Source organism: Carcharodon carcharias, chromosome 6, assembly GCF_017639515.1.
Source record: "Carcharodon carcharias isolate sCarCar2 chromosome 6, sCarCar2.pri, whole genome shotgun sequence".
Lineage (NCBI taxonomy): Eukaryota > Metazoa > Chordata > Chondrichthyes > Lamniformes > Lamnidae > Carcharodon > Carcharodon carcharias.
This window is the reverse complement of record NC_054472.1, coordinates 113,926,911-113,944,310: the sequence shown is the minus strand read 5'-3', so window position 1 is coordinate 113,944,310 and position 17,400 is coordinate 113,926,911. Positions and strand designations below refer to the sequence as shown.

General features: G+C 41.7%; 1 protein-coding gene across 3 annotated transcripts in view; it reads right to left on the bottom strand.

Moving 5' to 3' along the window:
• garem (GRB2 associated, regulator of MAPK1) overlaps window positions 1–17,400 on the bottom strand; it is a 134,510-nt gene that overhangs the window by 80,578 nt on the left and 36,532 nt on the right. The window contains exon 2 of one of the 3 annotated variants that reach the window (XM_041190376.1): window positions 14,536–14,641. The exons of the other annotated variants lie outside the window; for them this stretch is intronic. Coding sequence (XP_041046310.1) covers window positions 14,536–14,641 — 106 coding nt within the window. The remainder of the gene's footprint in view (window positions 1–14,535; window positions 14,642–17,400) is intronic. 3 annotated transcript variants of the gene reach the window in all.

The following is a 17,400-nucleotide window of genomic DNA, read 5'->3' as shown; positions in this document are numbered from 1 at the left end:
CCTGACATATCCCCTATTCTACCATTACTACCAAGTCAGGGGATCAACTCTGGTTCAACAAAGAGTGCAGGAGGACATGCCAGGAGCAGTGCCAGGCATACCTAAAAATCAGGTGTCAACCTGGTGAAGCTACAACATAGGACTACTTGACTGCCAAAAAGCATAAGCAGCAAATGATAGACAGAGCTAAGCAATTCCATAACCAACGGATCAGGTCTAAGGTCTGCAGTTCTGCCACATCCAGTCACAATTAAAGAACTCACTGAAGGAGGAGGCTCCAAAAATATCCTCATCCACAACGACGGGGGAAGCCCAGCACCTCAGTGCAAAAGATAAGGCTGAAAGGTGCCGAGCAGATGATCCACCTCAGCCTCTTCTGGTGGTCCCCAGCATCACAGGCGCCAGTCTTTGGCCAATTCAATTCACCCCACATGATATCAGATACTGAAGCAATCCATGTTCAAATGCAGCAAGACTTGGACAACATCCAGGGTTGGGCTGACAAGTGACAATTAACATTCTTGCCACATCCACAAACATTCAGTTCCTCCACCACAGACGCACAGTAGCAGCAGTGTGTACCATCTACAAAATGCACTGCAGGAACTCACCAAGGCTCCTTAGACAGCATCTTCCAAACCCACAATCCACTACTATCTAAATGGACAAGGGCAGCAGGTGCATGGGAACATCATCACCTGGAAGTTCCCCTCCAAGCCACACACCATCCTGACTTGGAAATATCTCATCGTTCCTTCACTGTTGCTGGGTCAAAATTCTGGAACTCCCTAACAGCACTGTGGGTGTACCTATACCACAGAGACTGCAGCAGTTCAAGAAGGCAGCTCACTACCACATTCTCAAAGGCAATTAGGGATTGGAAATAAATGCAGGCCTAGCCAGAGATTCCCACATCCCATAAATATAAAAAAATACTGAACATATTTGGAACATAACTGGCATAGTTTTCCAGCCAGATCTGGGCAAAATAAATGGAAGTCTACCGGGAAAAACTTCTCTGCCAAAATTGCTCACAATTTTAAAACAAATATTGATCTGCAGATTTAACATAATAAAATATCCTATGTGCTTCACAGGAGCATTATAAAACATAAATTGATACAATGCCACCACTTAAGACAATTATAGGTCAAATGACCAAAAGCTTGCTCAAAGAGGAAGATTTCAAGGAGTGTCATATAGAGAGAAAAATTATTTAGAGTCAGCAAGGTTTAGGGAAAGAATTCCAGAGCTCAGCAGAGTTTAGGGCCTAGGCAACTGAAGACACAGCCACCAATAATGGAGCAATTAATATTGAGGGTGCTCAAGCAGCCAGAGTTACAGGAGAGCAGAAATCTCGAAGGGTTGTGGGGCTGAAGGAGAGTACAGGGAAAGGGAGTTATGAGGCAATAGATAGCTTTGAAAACAAGGAAAAGAATTTTAAAATTGAAACATTCCTTGACCAGCAGCCAACATAGACCAACGAACATAGAGGTGAATGGAATTTGGTGCAAGTAAGGCAGCAAGAGTTTTGAATGACCTCAAGTACATGGAGGGTAGAATGTAGGAAGCAGCGTTGGAATTGAGAGATCTAAAAGGAAATAAAGACATGGATGAGGTTTTCAGTAGCAGCAGATGAGCTGAGGCAGGAGTGGAATTTGGCAATGTTATGGAAGTGGAAATAGGTGGTCTTAGTGATAGTGCAGATATGTGATCAGAATCATATGTCATTTGACCGAGTGTGGCATCAAGGAGTCCTAGCAAAACTGGAGTCAATAGGAATCAGGCGGAAAGCTTTCTGCTGATTGGAGTCATATCTAGCACAAATGAAGGTGATTGTGGTTGTTGGAGGACAATCTTCTCAGTCCCAGGACATCACTGCAGGAGTTCCTCAGGGTATGTCCTAGACCCAACCACATTCAGCTGCTTCATTGATGACTTTTCCTCCATCATAAGTTCAAAAGTGGGAATGTTGGCTGATGATTGCACAATGTTCACCACCGTTCATGATTCTTCAGATACTGAAGCAGTCTGTACTCATATGTACGAAGATCTGGACAGCATTCAGGCTTGGGCTGATTAGTGGCAAGTAACATTCGTGCCACACAAGTGCCAGCTAATGGCCATCTCCAACAAGAGAGAATCCAACCATCGCCCCTTGACATTCAATTGTGTTACCATCACTGAATCCCCCAGTATCAACATCCTAGGGATTACCATTGACCAGAAACTGAACTGAGCCAGCCATATGTGGCTACAAGAGCAGGTCAGAGGTTGGGAATTCTGTGGCAAGTAACTCACCACCTTTCTGTAGGGCTATTTAAGTGTACTGAATCTCAATAGTTGGTAGTAAGAATTTTAGCAAAGGTATTGGCAGGTGGATGGTATTCTTTCTCCAACAGCAGGCCTTGTGGTATCACTGACTATCGTCAACAAATAATTTACACATTTCAGTAGAACAAAATACTATGGATGCTGGAAATCTGAAATAAAAAAAACAGTAAATGCTGGAAATACAGCAACATCTAAAAAGAGGAACAGTTTCTGTAACATAGTTCAGTCAATGGCTTTCACCCGAAATAGAATCCTAAAGCTTTAGAAGTTTTTTTTAAAAAAGGTGCCAGACAGATTATGACAGTTCTGGCCAATTATCAAATGGTATTTAACAGTCGTCAAAGAAAATAGTGTCACCTAGATCAATATTTATACCAGCAGTTTCAAGTGACCCTTTAGAAGCCACCAGTAGTATATTCCATTTTAGTGAGAGCTTTGGCTCTAAAAATATTAACATTTTGTTTGGTAGAAGACAACAAAAGAATTAAACTTAATTTCTATATTTAAAATAAGTTATATCTATACCAGCACTATGTTCTATACTAAATGCTCAAAACTAATTTAGCCACTTTAGAGATTTACAGGTCAGACAAGTTGTAGTCGCTTCCAGTTGAGCAAGCAACATTAAAATTCCCACAACGGCATAATCATACCAAATGTTGCAAAATTTCCACTGGAAGACAAAATATGCATAACCTGCAAGAAGATCAACCAGCTGTCTACGTGAAGCATTACTATCATTAGTAATCAATAGCGCAAACCTAGAAGATTTGATCAGTTTAAAAATGGTGCATTGATATTCAGAGTTTGTCCATTTTGCTTTTAGAGTCAAGTTTCTGATAAAATATCTAGCTAACATTTCCGTTTGAAAATTCCAAAATTTAACCCTCCAAATCCAAAACTAGTGAATGTCATATTAGACAGTATGCCACTGTCTGGGACACTGTAGAATAGATACTATTCCTATTGACTCTCTCAGTTCATTTCAGCAAAGCAACATTCATTTAAGAAGAATATGGCCATTATCAGGTTTCTTTATTCATAAAGACATCAACAAAACTCTGCACCCAATCATTCCAACAGAAATAGAATTACTGGTGTATTTTTATTCTTTGATTTTTTTTTATCCAGCTAGTTGACAGACCTGAGTATTAGGTCCACGGTGCATTTGAAACAAGTGGTGAATAATACAACTCTTCTATCATCTTGGTAAACCTCCACTATAAAGGTTTTAACATTCTTCTTAAAGTGTGGTCTGAATTATATGCAATGTTCCGGTGATTTGTAAAGGTTTAGCAGGATTTCTTTGTTTTTGCATTCAATGTCCCCATTTACAAATCCAGGTATCCAGTTTGCTGTCTTAGTCACCTCATCAACGTCCCCTGGCACCTTCACAGATTTGTGAATTTGCATCTCCAGGTTCTTCTGTTCGTGCACCTCACTCCCCCTCATTATAGAATATACTGCCTCTCCATATTGCTGTTGAAGTGCACCACTTTGTCATGATAATAGTTGATTGTGGTAGTGGACTCCAGTATTTGATACAGCAGACTCGAAGTGCCAAAAGGACTACTCCTCCTAATTCATATGCTCATGGAAACATAGAAAATAGGAGTAGGTGTAGATCATTCGGCCCTTCGAGCCTGCTCCGCCAAATGACTGGAGAATTGCATATATTACACCCCTCTCCTAAAAAGAGGAATAGGATAATAAGTCTGGTAACTATAGACCAGTCAAGTCTAATGTTAGTAGTGGGAAATGGTGAGTGGGCACTTTTCTGACTGGAGAGAAATAGTTAGATCTTCCAGGCATTGACAGTAGGGCCATCACATTTTTTGTTACATATAAATGGCTTAGGTATAGGAAGACCGGCTTTGAAGTTTGTGAATGATTCAAAACTTGGAAACGTAGTAAATAGTCAAGAAGATAGTGGCAGACATCAGGTGTTGACAGACTCTGGGTCAATGAGGTAGTGCATGGGAGGGCAATTTAACGTGCATAATTGTGAAGTGTGTCTTGTTTCAACGATACACAAAGGCCGTCAGCATTATAGCTAACTCATTTGCCTAACACGAACACACATCTGCAATATCTGTACTCTATCAAGATAGGCTCCAACATGTGCTATCTGACCGTCAACCCCAGGGTTGGTGACCCCATATACAGTGGAGAGTATCATATATTAGACACTATATCATATAGTATCTAATACTGGAGTCCACTACCACAATCGAACATTATCATGACATTTCCCTTTTTAAAAAAAAACTTGTCTACAACTTAAGTACACAAAGTCTCTTATCTATTCTTTCTCACGGTTTTGATCAGACTGTTCTGTCTTTTACTCATCTCTATATTCGTGGTTTTTTCATAATTATTCCACTGGATGTTTTGAATGGTGACAGAGATGATGATTTAGCGCTGGTGCCAGGGTCTGTGTTCTCTTCAGACAGGTCAAAGCTTCCTGGTGACTTTATTCCCAGTCCCATTCCACATCATTTTGTAGAAGTTCTCTGAGAGGTGCTGTCAGGTCTGACATGTTTGGAATGAATTTCCCAAGATAGGTCACCATTCCCAAAAATTTCTCCAAGTTTTTCTTGCATTCTGTGGGTGGCATGTTCACGACTGCTTCGATGTTACTCGGGTCCGACTTCAGTCACTCACTTGTTAGCACATGTCCTGAGTACTTGATTTCATGAAGACCTATTTTGCCTACGTAAGTAGACAGCTTCACATTTGTTTTAGTTAGTTGTTTTTCTTTGCTTATCTTACGATACAGGCTCATGGGGATGACATTTTCTTGTGCACCTGTGTCAAGCTTGAAATTCACCATCATGTTGGCAATTTTTAAATCAATCTTCCATTCACCTTCTTTGGAATTTGTTACTGTACCAACGAAAGTTCAGTTTCAGTGTCTGTGTCAATCGTGTGCACTTTCTTCAATTTACACATCTTAGCGAAGTGGTTTAGTTTATTACAGTTTTTACACTGCTTTCCATAGGTTGGACAACTACGTGGTAAATGCTCTGTATTTAACTACGTATCTAACTACGTGGTAAATGGCTGCATTTAAATGTTTTAGCAGTTTTGCTCTTTTTACCTTCAGACTGCCTATTTGTTCTTTCCCAGGGCTGTTCCTGTTTAACTGCATCTAACTGCTTGACCGTGTGCAGCTTATCATCTGTCATCTGTTTAATCTGGCATTTCATTGTCTCTGCCGCTCTGTGGATATTTATTGCTTTCTCCAGCACGAGATCAACTTCTCTCAAAAGCTGTTCCCTCTGTCATTTGCGATCCTGCAAATTATTCTCAGATGAGTGATTCTTCAAGCTCTCCAAATTCACACAATTTAGCTAGTTTTCTCAGCTCAGTTACATACTGTCTAATGTTGTCAGTGCCTTGCGTGCACGTAAAAAATCAATATCTTTCATGTGTGATGTTTTCTTAGAGCTGCAGTAGGCTTCGCCTTGCAATAAACAACAAAATTCCTAATCACTTGCTGTACCCAAATACTAACTTTTTGTGATTCATGTACCTGGACACAAAGTCATCTGGCACCACCTCCATATCCACAGCAGGTTGAAAGATTTTGGTTAGAGATTCTACTATCATCAGCCTAGCTTCCCTCAGCAACCTAGGGTACATCCTATCTGGACTGTAAGGCTTGTTAACTTTGAGTGATGCCCGTCTCCTCTCTATTTATATCTTAGCCAATATCTATATTCCTTCTTGCTTTACTGCAACATTAACTTCATCCTCTTCTTTGTGGATAAATTTTATTATCCAGATAAATTTGGATTTAATCACCTTTACACTTTATATATTCGTACATGAAAGAGAATTGGTGGAATTTTCTCAAAATCCTTCTAAGAATGTGGACATCATTGGAAAAGACAGCATCTCCAGTTGTCCTTGAAGTTGCTGACAGGCTGCCTCTTTAAATTACCATAGTCTGGGCCGAGAAGGTGCTCCCACAATGCCATTAAGAAGGAAGTTCCTAAGTTTTGATCATAAAAAATGAAGGAAGAATGCTGCATGTCCAAGTAAGAATGTTGCAAGGGTTGCAGGGGAACTTGATGAAGGTGGCATTCCCATGTGATGCTGCCCTGCCCTTCTACATGGTGGGGGTGGTCACAGGTTTGGGAGGTACTAAAGCAACTTCAACAAATTGTTGCAGAGCATCCTGTAGGTAGTGCAGACTGCAACCACAATGCAACGGTGGTGGGAATGAATGTTTACATCAATGGATGGGGTGCCAATCAAGTGAACTGCTTTGTTTCAGATAGTGTTGAGCTTCCTGAGTGTTGTTGGAGAGAATATGCAATCATACCTTTGATTTGCACTTTATAGGTAGCCGAAGGTCTTTGGGGAATCAAATAAGCTGTTTACCACATTATACCAAATGTCAGAATGTTGGAAGAAAGTTCGCAGGCCCAGCGCTGGATGTTGTTCAGGTCTTGTTGCATGAGTTTCATTATTGGAATGGCAAATGAGGCTGAACATCAGTGAACATTCCCACTTCTGAACTTATGATGGAGGGAAGGTCATTGATGAAGCAGCTAAAAATAATTTGGTCTAGGCGCTGCCGTGAGAACTTCTAATGTGATAGCCTGGGGCTAAAATGAGTGACTTCCAATGACAACAATCTTCTTTCAGGTTGACTACAATCAATAGAGAGTTTTCTCTGATCCACAATTTTAGTAAGGTTTCTTAATGCTACATTTGGTTAAATGACACCTTGATATCAAGGGCAGCCACCCTCAGGCCCACCTCTAGAATTCTGCTAGTGTCAATGTTTGGACCATGGGTGTAACGGGGTCCAGAGCAGAGAAGTTCTGCCAAATTGAGCTGAGATCAGCAGGTTACCAGTAGGTAAGTGCCACTTGCCAACACTGTTGGTAATTCTTTCCATCACTTTCCTGTTGATTAGAAGCAGGTTGATGGAGTAGTGGCCAAATGTCTCTGCGTTTTATGGACAGGACATACCTAAGCAATTTTAGACAGTGTCAGGTAGATGTCAGCGCTCTAGCTGTACTAGAACAAATTAAGTGCACATTTAGTTGGGGCTTGGTAGACTTTTGTGCCCCCCCACATGCTGCTTATCAAGTGGAGTGTGTAAGATATTGATAATACAACTAATGTTTAGGATTGCACGTTGCCCTGAACTAACATTTATGGATTGTATCTTAACCACCTTTTTAAATAGTTCAGTTGGAATTTCTACTCGTGGGACAACTTACAGTTAAAGCAGCTGTTTGAGCAGAACTGGAGTTGATGACTTGATTACTTTAAAGATACCATAAAGTCTGGATTCAGGGAATTGTGTGTGTTTTAATTACACTGTGCAATTGAGGTTGTCTTTGTCAGCTTTGAAGATTGGAACAAAAAGTTGAACTCTGCAACTTGAACTTAGTATGACACCTTATCTTTAAACAAAACCATGTATTATAAGGTTGATTAATTAACCATATCTATAGGGTGAACCATCTGTATTAGAAGAAATACTGTTGCCTGACAATGCAAGATGGCCCTGCGAGATGACAGCAGATACCTGTCTGTGCACGTACATTTGGCCATGCATGCGCAGAATCCTATGTCATCATTTGCAGAGAGACAATGCCGGTTGGAAGCTGTTCACCCTGTTTCTGAGCCCCACAGTGGGCAGGCAGTTGGGGCGCAGACTCCCCACTGAGGCGGCTTTGGACTCTGGGGATCAGGATAGGGGAGGGAGGAGACTCTTCTGATTTTTAACAATTCTTTTAGGGGATGTAGGTGCCGTTGGCATGGCCATCAACTAATGCATACCTTAAATTGCCCTTGAGAAGGTGGCGGTGAACTGCCTTCTTGATCCGCTACGTCCATGTGTAGATACACCCACAGTGCTGTCAGAAACGGAAATCCAGGATTTTGACCAGCGATAGTGAAGGAACGATGATATTTCAAAGTTAGGATGGTGAGTGGCTTGGAGGGAACTTCTAGGTGGTGGTGTTTCCATGCATCGCCTGCCCTTGTCCTTCTAGGTGGTAGGAGTCAAGGGTTTGAAAGTTTTTTTATTCATTGATGGGATGTGGGTGTCGCTGGCTAGGCCAGCATTTATTGCCCATCCCTAATTGCCCTTGAGAAGGTAGTGGTGAGCTGCCTTCTTGATCCGCTACAATCCATGTGCTGTAGGTACAGAGACAATGCTGTTAGGGAGGGAGTTCCAGGATTTTGACCCAGCAACAGTGAAGGAACAGCGATACTTTTCCAAGTCAGGATGGTATGTGGCTTGGAAGGGAACATCCAGGTTGCGGTGTTCCCATGTGTCTGCTGTCCTTATCCTTCCAGATGGTTGTGGTCATAGGTTTGAAAGGTGCTATCTAATGAGCCTTGGTGAGTTCCTGCAGTGCATCTTGCAGATGGTGCACACAGCTTCCACTGTGCATCGGTGGTGGTGGGACTGAAAGTTTGTGGATGGGGTGGCAATCAAGTGGGCTGCTTTGTCCTGGATGGAGTCAACCTTCCTGAGTGTTGTTGGAGCTGCACTCATTCAAGCCATTGGAGGGCACACTCCTGACTTGTGCCTTGGATACGGTGGGCAGGCTTTGAGAGTCAGGAGGTGAGTTACACTCTGCAGAATTCCCATCCTCTGACCTGCTCTTGTAGCTATCATATTTATATGGCTGGTCTAGTGCAGTTTCTGGTCAATGGTAACACCAGGATGTTGATAGTGGTGGGGTTCAGCAATAGTAATGCCATTGAATGCTAAGAAAAATGGCTGGATTTTCTCTTGTTGGATATGGTCATTACCTGGCATTTGTGGGGCACCAATGTTACTTGCCACTTGGGAGCCCAGGCCTAAATGTTATCCAGGTCTTGCTGCAATGTACAATGTACAAACTGCTTCAGCATCTGAGTCCTGAATGGTGGTGAACGCTATGCAATCATCAGCGAACATTCCTACTTCTGACCTGATGGAGGGAAGGCCATTGAAGCAGCAGCTAAAGATGGTTGGGCCCAGGACACTACCCTGCAGAACTCCTGCAGTGATGTCCTGGGACTGAAATGATTGCCCTCCAGCAACCATAACCATCTTCCTTTGTGCTAGGTATGACTCCAACCAGCAGAGAGTTTTCCCCCTGATTCCCAATGACTCCAATTTTGCTAAGGCTCCTTGATGCCACACTTGGTCAAATGCTGCCTTGATGTCAAGGGCAATCAGTCTCAAATCATCTCCTGAGTTCAGATCTTTTGTCCATTTTTGGACTAAGGATGTAATGAGGTGAGGAGCTGAGTGGCCCTGGCAGAATCCAAATTGAGCATCAATGCACAGTTATTGCTGAATAAGTGCCATTTGATAGCATTATGGACGACACTTTCCATCACCTTAATGGCAATTGAGAGTAGACTGATGGAACAGTAATTAGCCAGGTTGGATATGTCCTGCTTTTTGTTGACAGGAGATACCTGGGCTGTTTTCAACATTGCCAGGTAGATGCCAGTGTTGTAGCTGTTCTGAAACAGCTTGGCTCAGTGTGCAGCTATTTCTGGAGTACATGTCTCCAGTACTATTGCTAGAATGTTGTCAGGGCCAATAGCCTTTGCAACATCCAGTGCCTTTCAGCAGTTTCTTGATATCACGTGGAGTCAATTGAAATGGCTGAAAACTGGTATCTGTGATGGTGGAGGCCAAAATGGATCATCCACTTGGTACTTCTGGCTAAAGATTATTGCAAATGTCTTTTGCACTGATATGTTGGTGGGCAAGTGGCAATCAGCAAAACGTCTCCTCGCCCATGTTTGACCTTATGCCATGAGGGTCTAGAGTTAAAGTTGAGGGCAATTCCCTCCCTCCCATACACCACTGTGCCACCACCTCTGGTGGGTCTGTCCTGCCAGTGGGACAGGACATGCCCAGTGATGATGAGACATGTGTCTGTGACACAGCCATACTCTCAGAATCATACCTTACAGACAATGTCAGGTTGTTGCTTGACTAGTCTGTGGGGCAGCTCTTCCAGTTTTCGCAGAAGGTGTTAGAGAGGAGGATTTTGCAGGATCAACAGTGCTGAGTTTGCCATTATCATTTCCAGTGCCAAGGTCGATGCCGGGAGATCCGTCAAGTTTCATTCCATTTTGTAGAGGTTTTGATACAACTGAATGGCGTGCTAGGCTATTTCAGGGGGCATTTAAGCATCAACTACATTGCTGTGGGTCTGGAGTCACATGTAGGCCAGACTAGGTATGGACAGCAGGTTTCCTTCCCTAAAGGACATGAGTGAAGCAGATGGGCTTTTTTAAAATAATAGGCAATGGTTTCATGGTCACTATTACCAAGACTAGCTTTTTAATTCCAGATTTATTAACTGAGTTTAAATTCCACGAGTTGCCATGGTGGGACTCTGTGTCCCCAGAGCATTAGCTTGGGCCTCTGGATTACTTGTTTGGTGACATTACCATTACCACTGCACCATCACCTCCCCATCCACCTGGTGACAGCCGCAATTCTGTTTGCAACTCCTGGGCTTGTTTATCCCAGCATTTCAGTAGCAGCAGGCAGGCAGGTGATTGAATATAGACTTAACTACTCACCATCCCTTCCACACCACTGAGATATGCTGTAATGCCAAGGTGGCTTATTGGAAGAAAGGTGCCTTCCCAAAATAATGGGGTGAAAAAAAGGCAGATGGACATTTGCCTTCAGTCTACATGACTAGTTACAGAGGTAAGATGACACCAGATGACCCCCACCCTAAGACAACGAGAGAATAATTTGGATTATTTCTGAATAAGGGATGAGAAGTGGGGATAATAGTTGGAAGATCATAGTCTCCATTGGCACAGTTTTACCATGGCTTCTGTGGCATAATTCTTTAGTGAGACAGTTCCATGTAACATTATTTCAGAGGTAGAAGGAAAAAGGCATCGTCTGTGCTGGCAGCACTTGAGGAATCCAAGGACCTTGAGGGCTAAGAACCTTTCATAGTGTCTTCACTGCTTTTTAAGCGTATGGAAAATTTTGCTTAATAAATTCTACTTGATCCCTTCCCCACATTATTTAGTTTAAAGCCCTCTCTACTGCCTAGTTATACCACTCGCCAGAACACTGGTCCCAGCACAGTTCAGATGAAAACCTTCCCAACAGTACAGCTTCCATTTTCCCCAATACTGGTGCCAGTGCCCCATGAGTCAAACTCCATTTCTCCCACACCAGTCTTTGAGCCAAGCATTCATGTCCCTAATCTTATTTACCTTACACCAATTTGTTCATGGTTCAGGTAATAACCAAGAAATTGTTACCTTTTGAGGTTCTGCTTTTTAATTTAGCCCCTAGCTGCTCATGCTCCCTATGCAGTACCTCTTTCCTGTCCCACTTATGTTGTAGTAACCACTTGCACTACGACAACCAGATCCTCCCCTACCCACTGCAAGTTCCTCTCTAGCCCTGACCATTGTCCCAAACCCTGGGCAAGGAACACAGCCTTTTGGACTCTTGCTCTCAGCTGTACAGAACTGTGACTATACTATCCCCTCGATGATACTATCGCCTACTGCCTCTACATTCCTATTTACTCCCCCTGCTTAAATAGCGGTGTGTACCACAGTGCTATGGTTAGTTTGCTCATTCACCTTGCTGTCCCCACTCTTATCCTTGCAAAGTGCAGGAACCTTGAACTCATTGGACAAGAGCCAAGGGCTGAAGCTTCTCCAAATCTACCTCCTCAATCCTCATACATTCCTCACTCGCAGTCACACTCCCCTGTCCCTGGCCACAGACCAAATCTGACACCCCTATCCTAAGGGGTAGGACTGCCTTCTAGAACAAAGTGTCCAGGTAACTTTCCCCCTCCTGGGTGCATCAAGGTCCATAGCTCAGCTTCCAGGTCACTGACTGAGATGAAGCTCCTCAAGACACAGATATCTTACTGCAAATCTGGTTCCCTTAGATTACACTAGTGCCCATCAGCTCCCACGTCCTGCAGCCACAACACATCACCTCTTACTATTTGGCAATGTTTTTCCTTCATTAATGTATGATTAATAAACCCTACTACTCCCAAATGAGCTTCACTACTGCGAGTAAGCCTTACTATGACTAATAAAACCTTACAATCACTGATAAGTTACATAAATTTCAAAGGATAGACAAGAAACCAACCATTTGAATGTTTTTGTGTTAGTAACCAAGCAGGATGCTGGTGAGAGCGGAGCCTCTTTTCAAAAAGACGACAAAGGAACAGACGGCACTTTTGGAGATTCAAGGAACAAAGAATTGCTATGGGTAGGGCTTGCTGGTAGAAGTTGGTTCTGGAATGCTCAGGCTGAGTGGGACAATTTTTGAAGGGCATTACAAGATTAGAACCAGAGTAACAGGGAGAAGCGAGCTTGCAGGAAAGCTGGAAGTTAACTTGGGACTTAATCTTATAATGTTACATATCTACCAGAAGTGTGGTGCACAGAAATAAGACTTGTAAGATTTATCTTGACTGCGTTAGTTACTAAATACAAAATTGCATTTTCTTTAATTTAATATATTGGTTGCCTGGTAAGTAATGTTTTATTTATGGTGATTTTAGTTTGTTACAGTAAAAGTCTTAAAGTGTGAAATCTTATCCTTTGGTTATTTCAGTTGGTTGTTTGGGAAATTCATCTATTTTTAAAAGTTATCGCTCTCTATGGGGATTACAATACCAAGGATGCCAGAACACTTCCAGCATCTAGGATGGCGACTTGTTCGAATCCTGTTAAGCCAGTGTCAAGTGCTGGAAACAGAATCTATAAAGTGAGATCCAATGATCAAGAATCCAACCGCGTGAACGTTAATCCAATTAAATCAATCTTGTAAAATCAACAGAATCTGTTATGATGCACAGTAGCGAGAGGGACCTAAGATTCTGCAGGTGGCTATTTATTCACTTAAAAAGCTTGTATCAATTAATTTTATTTTCTATTTAAAATATTTTACAGCATTTCCATAACATTACAGTAAATTAATGCAATTAAACAACATTTACTGCAAGCTTCCATGTAGATTAACCAAAATCTTAAAATGGTCTTGTATTATTTTATCAGCATGTCCAGTAGGCATTTGTGTCATGCCTTTTCTTGTTACAACTTGAAAATTTATAACACAATATACCAGTTCAACAAAGGAGTCTGCCAAGAACCACTGTTCATTTAAATCATAGAATCACAGAATACAAATGCCAAATTATTCTTGGTTGTATCCTGGCACTTTGAAATTACTTCTAACATCTCACCATCAGTGGAGAAAGGATTCCAAGCTGTTGGGATGTCATCCAACACCATTTAATAGTAAATTAATGTGGACTCAATGCATAAGCAGCCCAGAATGAAAAAATGCATGATTTACTCCATCTCCTCACAAAGCAACATTATCGCACCAATGGGTTCCCCAATGTTAGTTGTTTGATCCCACTTGAATTTGGAACCACAGTCCAGAAGCATCCTTTGTGGGGCTGCTAGTATGTGCTCAGGGTGTGTTTTCCTTTTTTAAAAAAAGGATATTACAAACCAGAGATCAAAGATATTGGCCTTGAAATGACACAATTTAGAGGGCTGAAAGGAGATCTAAACCAAATTAACAGTTTGGCAGGTAAAAATTTAAGCACAAAATGGCAAGGTTCAGATTAAAAATATTTTGAAAAAAGCAGATGCAAAGGCTGGAAATCCACTGTTGAATAAGAAAACTGTCACACAAATACCCAATGAAAAAGGAGACTGCAAAGTTAAAATTAATACAAGAAAAAATATCCAAAGTACAGAAGAAAAGCAAAAGGGAGATTAAAAGGTCTAAGGGTATGGAAAAAGTGGTCAGCATAAAAGGGTGATAGCAAACGGTAAAAAGGAAGAAGATTGCTGAAGGAGGAGTGGCCAACTAAGCTGATCATAGAATTAGTTGCAGCACAAAAGGTGATCTTGGGCCAATTGTGTTCATGCCGGCTCTTTGTAACAGCTAATCCCACCATTTCCCGGTAGCCCTGAAACTTTCTTCTCTTCAGTTAATTATCCAATTCTCTTTTTAAAGCAACAACAGAATTTGCAACCACAGTCACAGGCAGTGCCAGATTGTAAGCACTAGCTGCAGAAAAAGGTTACTTCACCAATCACCTTAAATTGATGACTTGTTCTTGACCCCACTACCAATAAAAACAGTTTCTCTCTATATACTGTGTCCGGATCCCTAATGATTTTGAATACCTCTATCGCCTCTCAATCTTTTCTTCTCAAGGGCAACAGCCCTAGCATTGCACATCTGATAGGTCATCTTAGAGAATAAAAGAACAGGTAGTATACTTAAGTACTGCTGAAAAAAAAGACATAAAAGAGGTTATAGCATGATACTTAGAAAATCATAATGGTACCAGATCAACATGGTTTTATGAAAGGAAAAATCATGTTTGACTAATTAATCTGTTTTTTGTGAAAGTAACAAGCAAGGCGAATGAAGGGGAACTTATAGATATGATGTACTTGGATTTTCAAAAGGTATTTGATAAGATACCACATCAAAGGTTACTACAAGGTAAGAGAACATGGAATAGTGAGTAACATATTTGCATGGATAAAGGATTAGTGAGCTAACAGGAAGCAGGGAGCTGGTATACATGGATCTTTCTTGGGATGGCAAGCTGTAACTAATGCAGCACCACAGGGATCAGTGCTGGACTCTCAATGTACATCAATGATCTGGGTGAAGAGACCGACTCTATGGTAGCTAAATTTGCCGGTGACACCAAGATAGATAAATTGTCAAGAGGAGGCAGAGAATTTGCAAAGGGATATAGACAAGTTAAATGAATGGTTAAAATACAAACCTGACCACCTTGGAAGGAAGAATAGAAAAACACTTGTGATTTAAATGGAGAGATACTGCAGAGGGATCTGGGTGTCCTGGTACATGAATCACAAGAAGTTAATATGCAGGTACAGCAAGTGATTAGGAAGACAAATGGAACGTTGGTGTTTATTTCAAGGGGAATGGAATATAAACGTATGGAAATTTACTACAACCATACAGAGTATCGATGAGACCACATCTGGTAATCTCTACCGTTTTGGGCTCCTTATTTGAAAAGGATATATAATTGCATGAGCAGTTCAGCGAAGGTTCACTTGATGCATTCCTGGGATGAGAATCTTGTTTTATGAAGAACGGTTGAATAGGTTGGGCCTATACCCATTGGATTTAGAAGAATAAGAGTATATTCTATTGAAACATATAAGATCCTGAAGAAATCTGATAGGATGAATACCAGGCAGATACTTCCACTTGTGTGGGAGACCAGTACTAGGGGACACAGTTTAATAATAAGAGATTTCCCTTTTAAGACTGAGATAAGGAGAAATGTTTTCTCTCAAAGGATCATTAGTTTGTGGAATTCTCTTCCCCAGAAAGCAGTGGAGGCTGGGTCATTGAATTTATGCAAGGCAGAGTTAGGCAGATTTTTGACAGGCAGGTGAGTCAAGAGTTATGGGGGACAGACAGGAAGGTGGAATTGAGACCACAAACTAGATCAGTCACAACCTTATTGAACGGCGGGGCAGGTTCAAAAAGCTGAATGGCCTACTCCTGCTCCTAAGTCCTATGTTCCTATTTGGAGGTTCCCCTGGAGGGTCCAAAGCTAGACTCTGTCTCCGGGAAGATTTCCTCAGCCACAGGAAATAGAAAATTCAGGCAAATGCGTGTCGGGATTTTCCCTGCTGCGGAGGAGAGGGAAATAACTTGATAGTTTGCACAGCATGATTTATCTCCATGCTTGCAGTTGTTTTCCCTTCGAAATTGTAGGGTAAGTGCATGGGTCTTTATGTGAGCAAAAGCCCACTAGCTTTGAAGACCTCAGATAGAATACCATTGGGGCCGCAGCTCTGCCATCAATGGTGGTTCACCCATGGATTCTATCTCAGCGTACTGGGGAATAGCCTGGGGAATATCAGCTGCCACTGAGAATTCATGGTTGAGGAGTTGTGCAAAATGTTCTATCCAGTGTTAACTGATGGCATTGTCACCCTTAAGGATTTAAATACCAAGGTGAAGGAGATTCTGTCCATTTGATCTTGGTTTATAGGCGGCCCTGGTGATTTCAGGAAAGCTTTGCATGTCATGATTGTCAGCATATTGTTGATCTCTTGGGCTTTCTTTTCCACAACTTGCCCTTTATCTTTAGGATTTGTCTTTGAGCATCAGCTTCGAGTTGTTGGAATGTGATATTAAGGATGTTAAGTCAGATAAAATTAACTAATTCGGAGATGTGATTTACGTATCTTCCAGCAGTCAATCGAGCCAAGATCAGTTTGATATGAAACTTTGTTTAGCTGTTCTAATTAGAGTGGAGTATCTCTTGTGGACATTTTTTAATTTATTCTGCCCCTTCATTTTTGAAGGGAGCTGTTTTTGTGCTACCAGTAAATAGACCAAATTTGACAACTGATGAGTCACCAGATTGTGGCCTACAGAATAATGATAGTGAATTTCCCTCAATTGTCCATGATGGAAATTTTAAGCAAAATTTAGCTCCACCACAACTGAGACAGTGTGCCACCATTTGTTGAAACTAGCTCATCTTGCTGATAGTTGGTTTCAAGGGACTTTGTTCATTTTCCTTTATATTCACCATTTGTGGACATGAGATCACTTCATGTTTTTGTTCTAGTAACTTTCTTTTGACATTCGTAAGCACAGGAATTATTTGGTGACTAATATAAGGAGGTTTTAAGTAGCTATTTCTGGCGGCAATACCTCACTCATTAGCTGAACCAAATGACCAGATCTCCAGGGCAGTCTTTTCATCTATGGTCTATCTACAGAGTAGTGATAAGGAGGGACTTCAATCATCCTAAAATAGACTGAGATAGTAACAGTGTAAAAAACAAAGGCGTTGGTCAGGGGGAGTGGGGTTGGGGGGGGGGGGTGGTGGAGAGAGAGAGAGGGGTGAGGAATTCCTGAAACGTGCACCAGAGGACATTGTGTTTCTAGCCCTATTACGAAGGAAAGAGTGGTAAGTCTAGTTCTGGGGAATGAAATGGGGCAAGAGTAGTGGGTGAGCATTTTGGGAACAGTGAAGA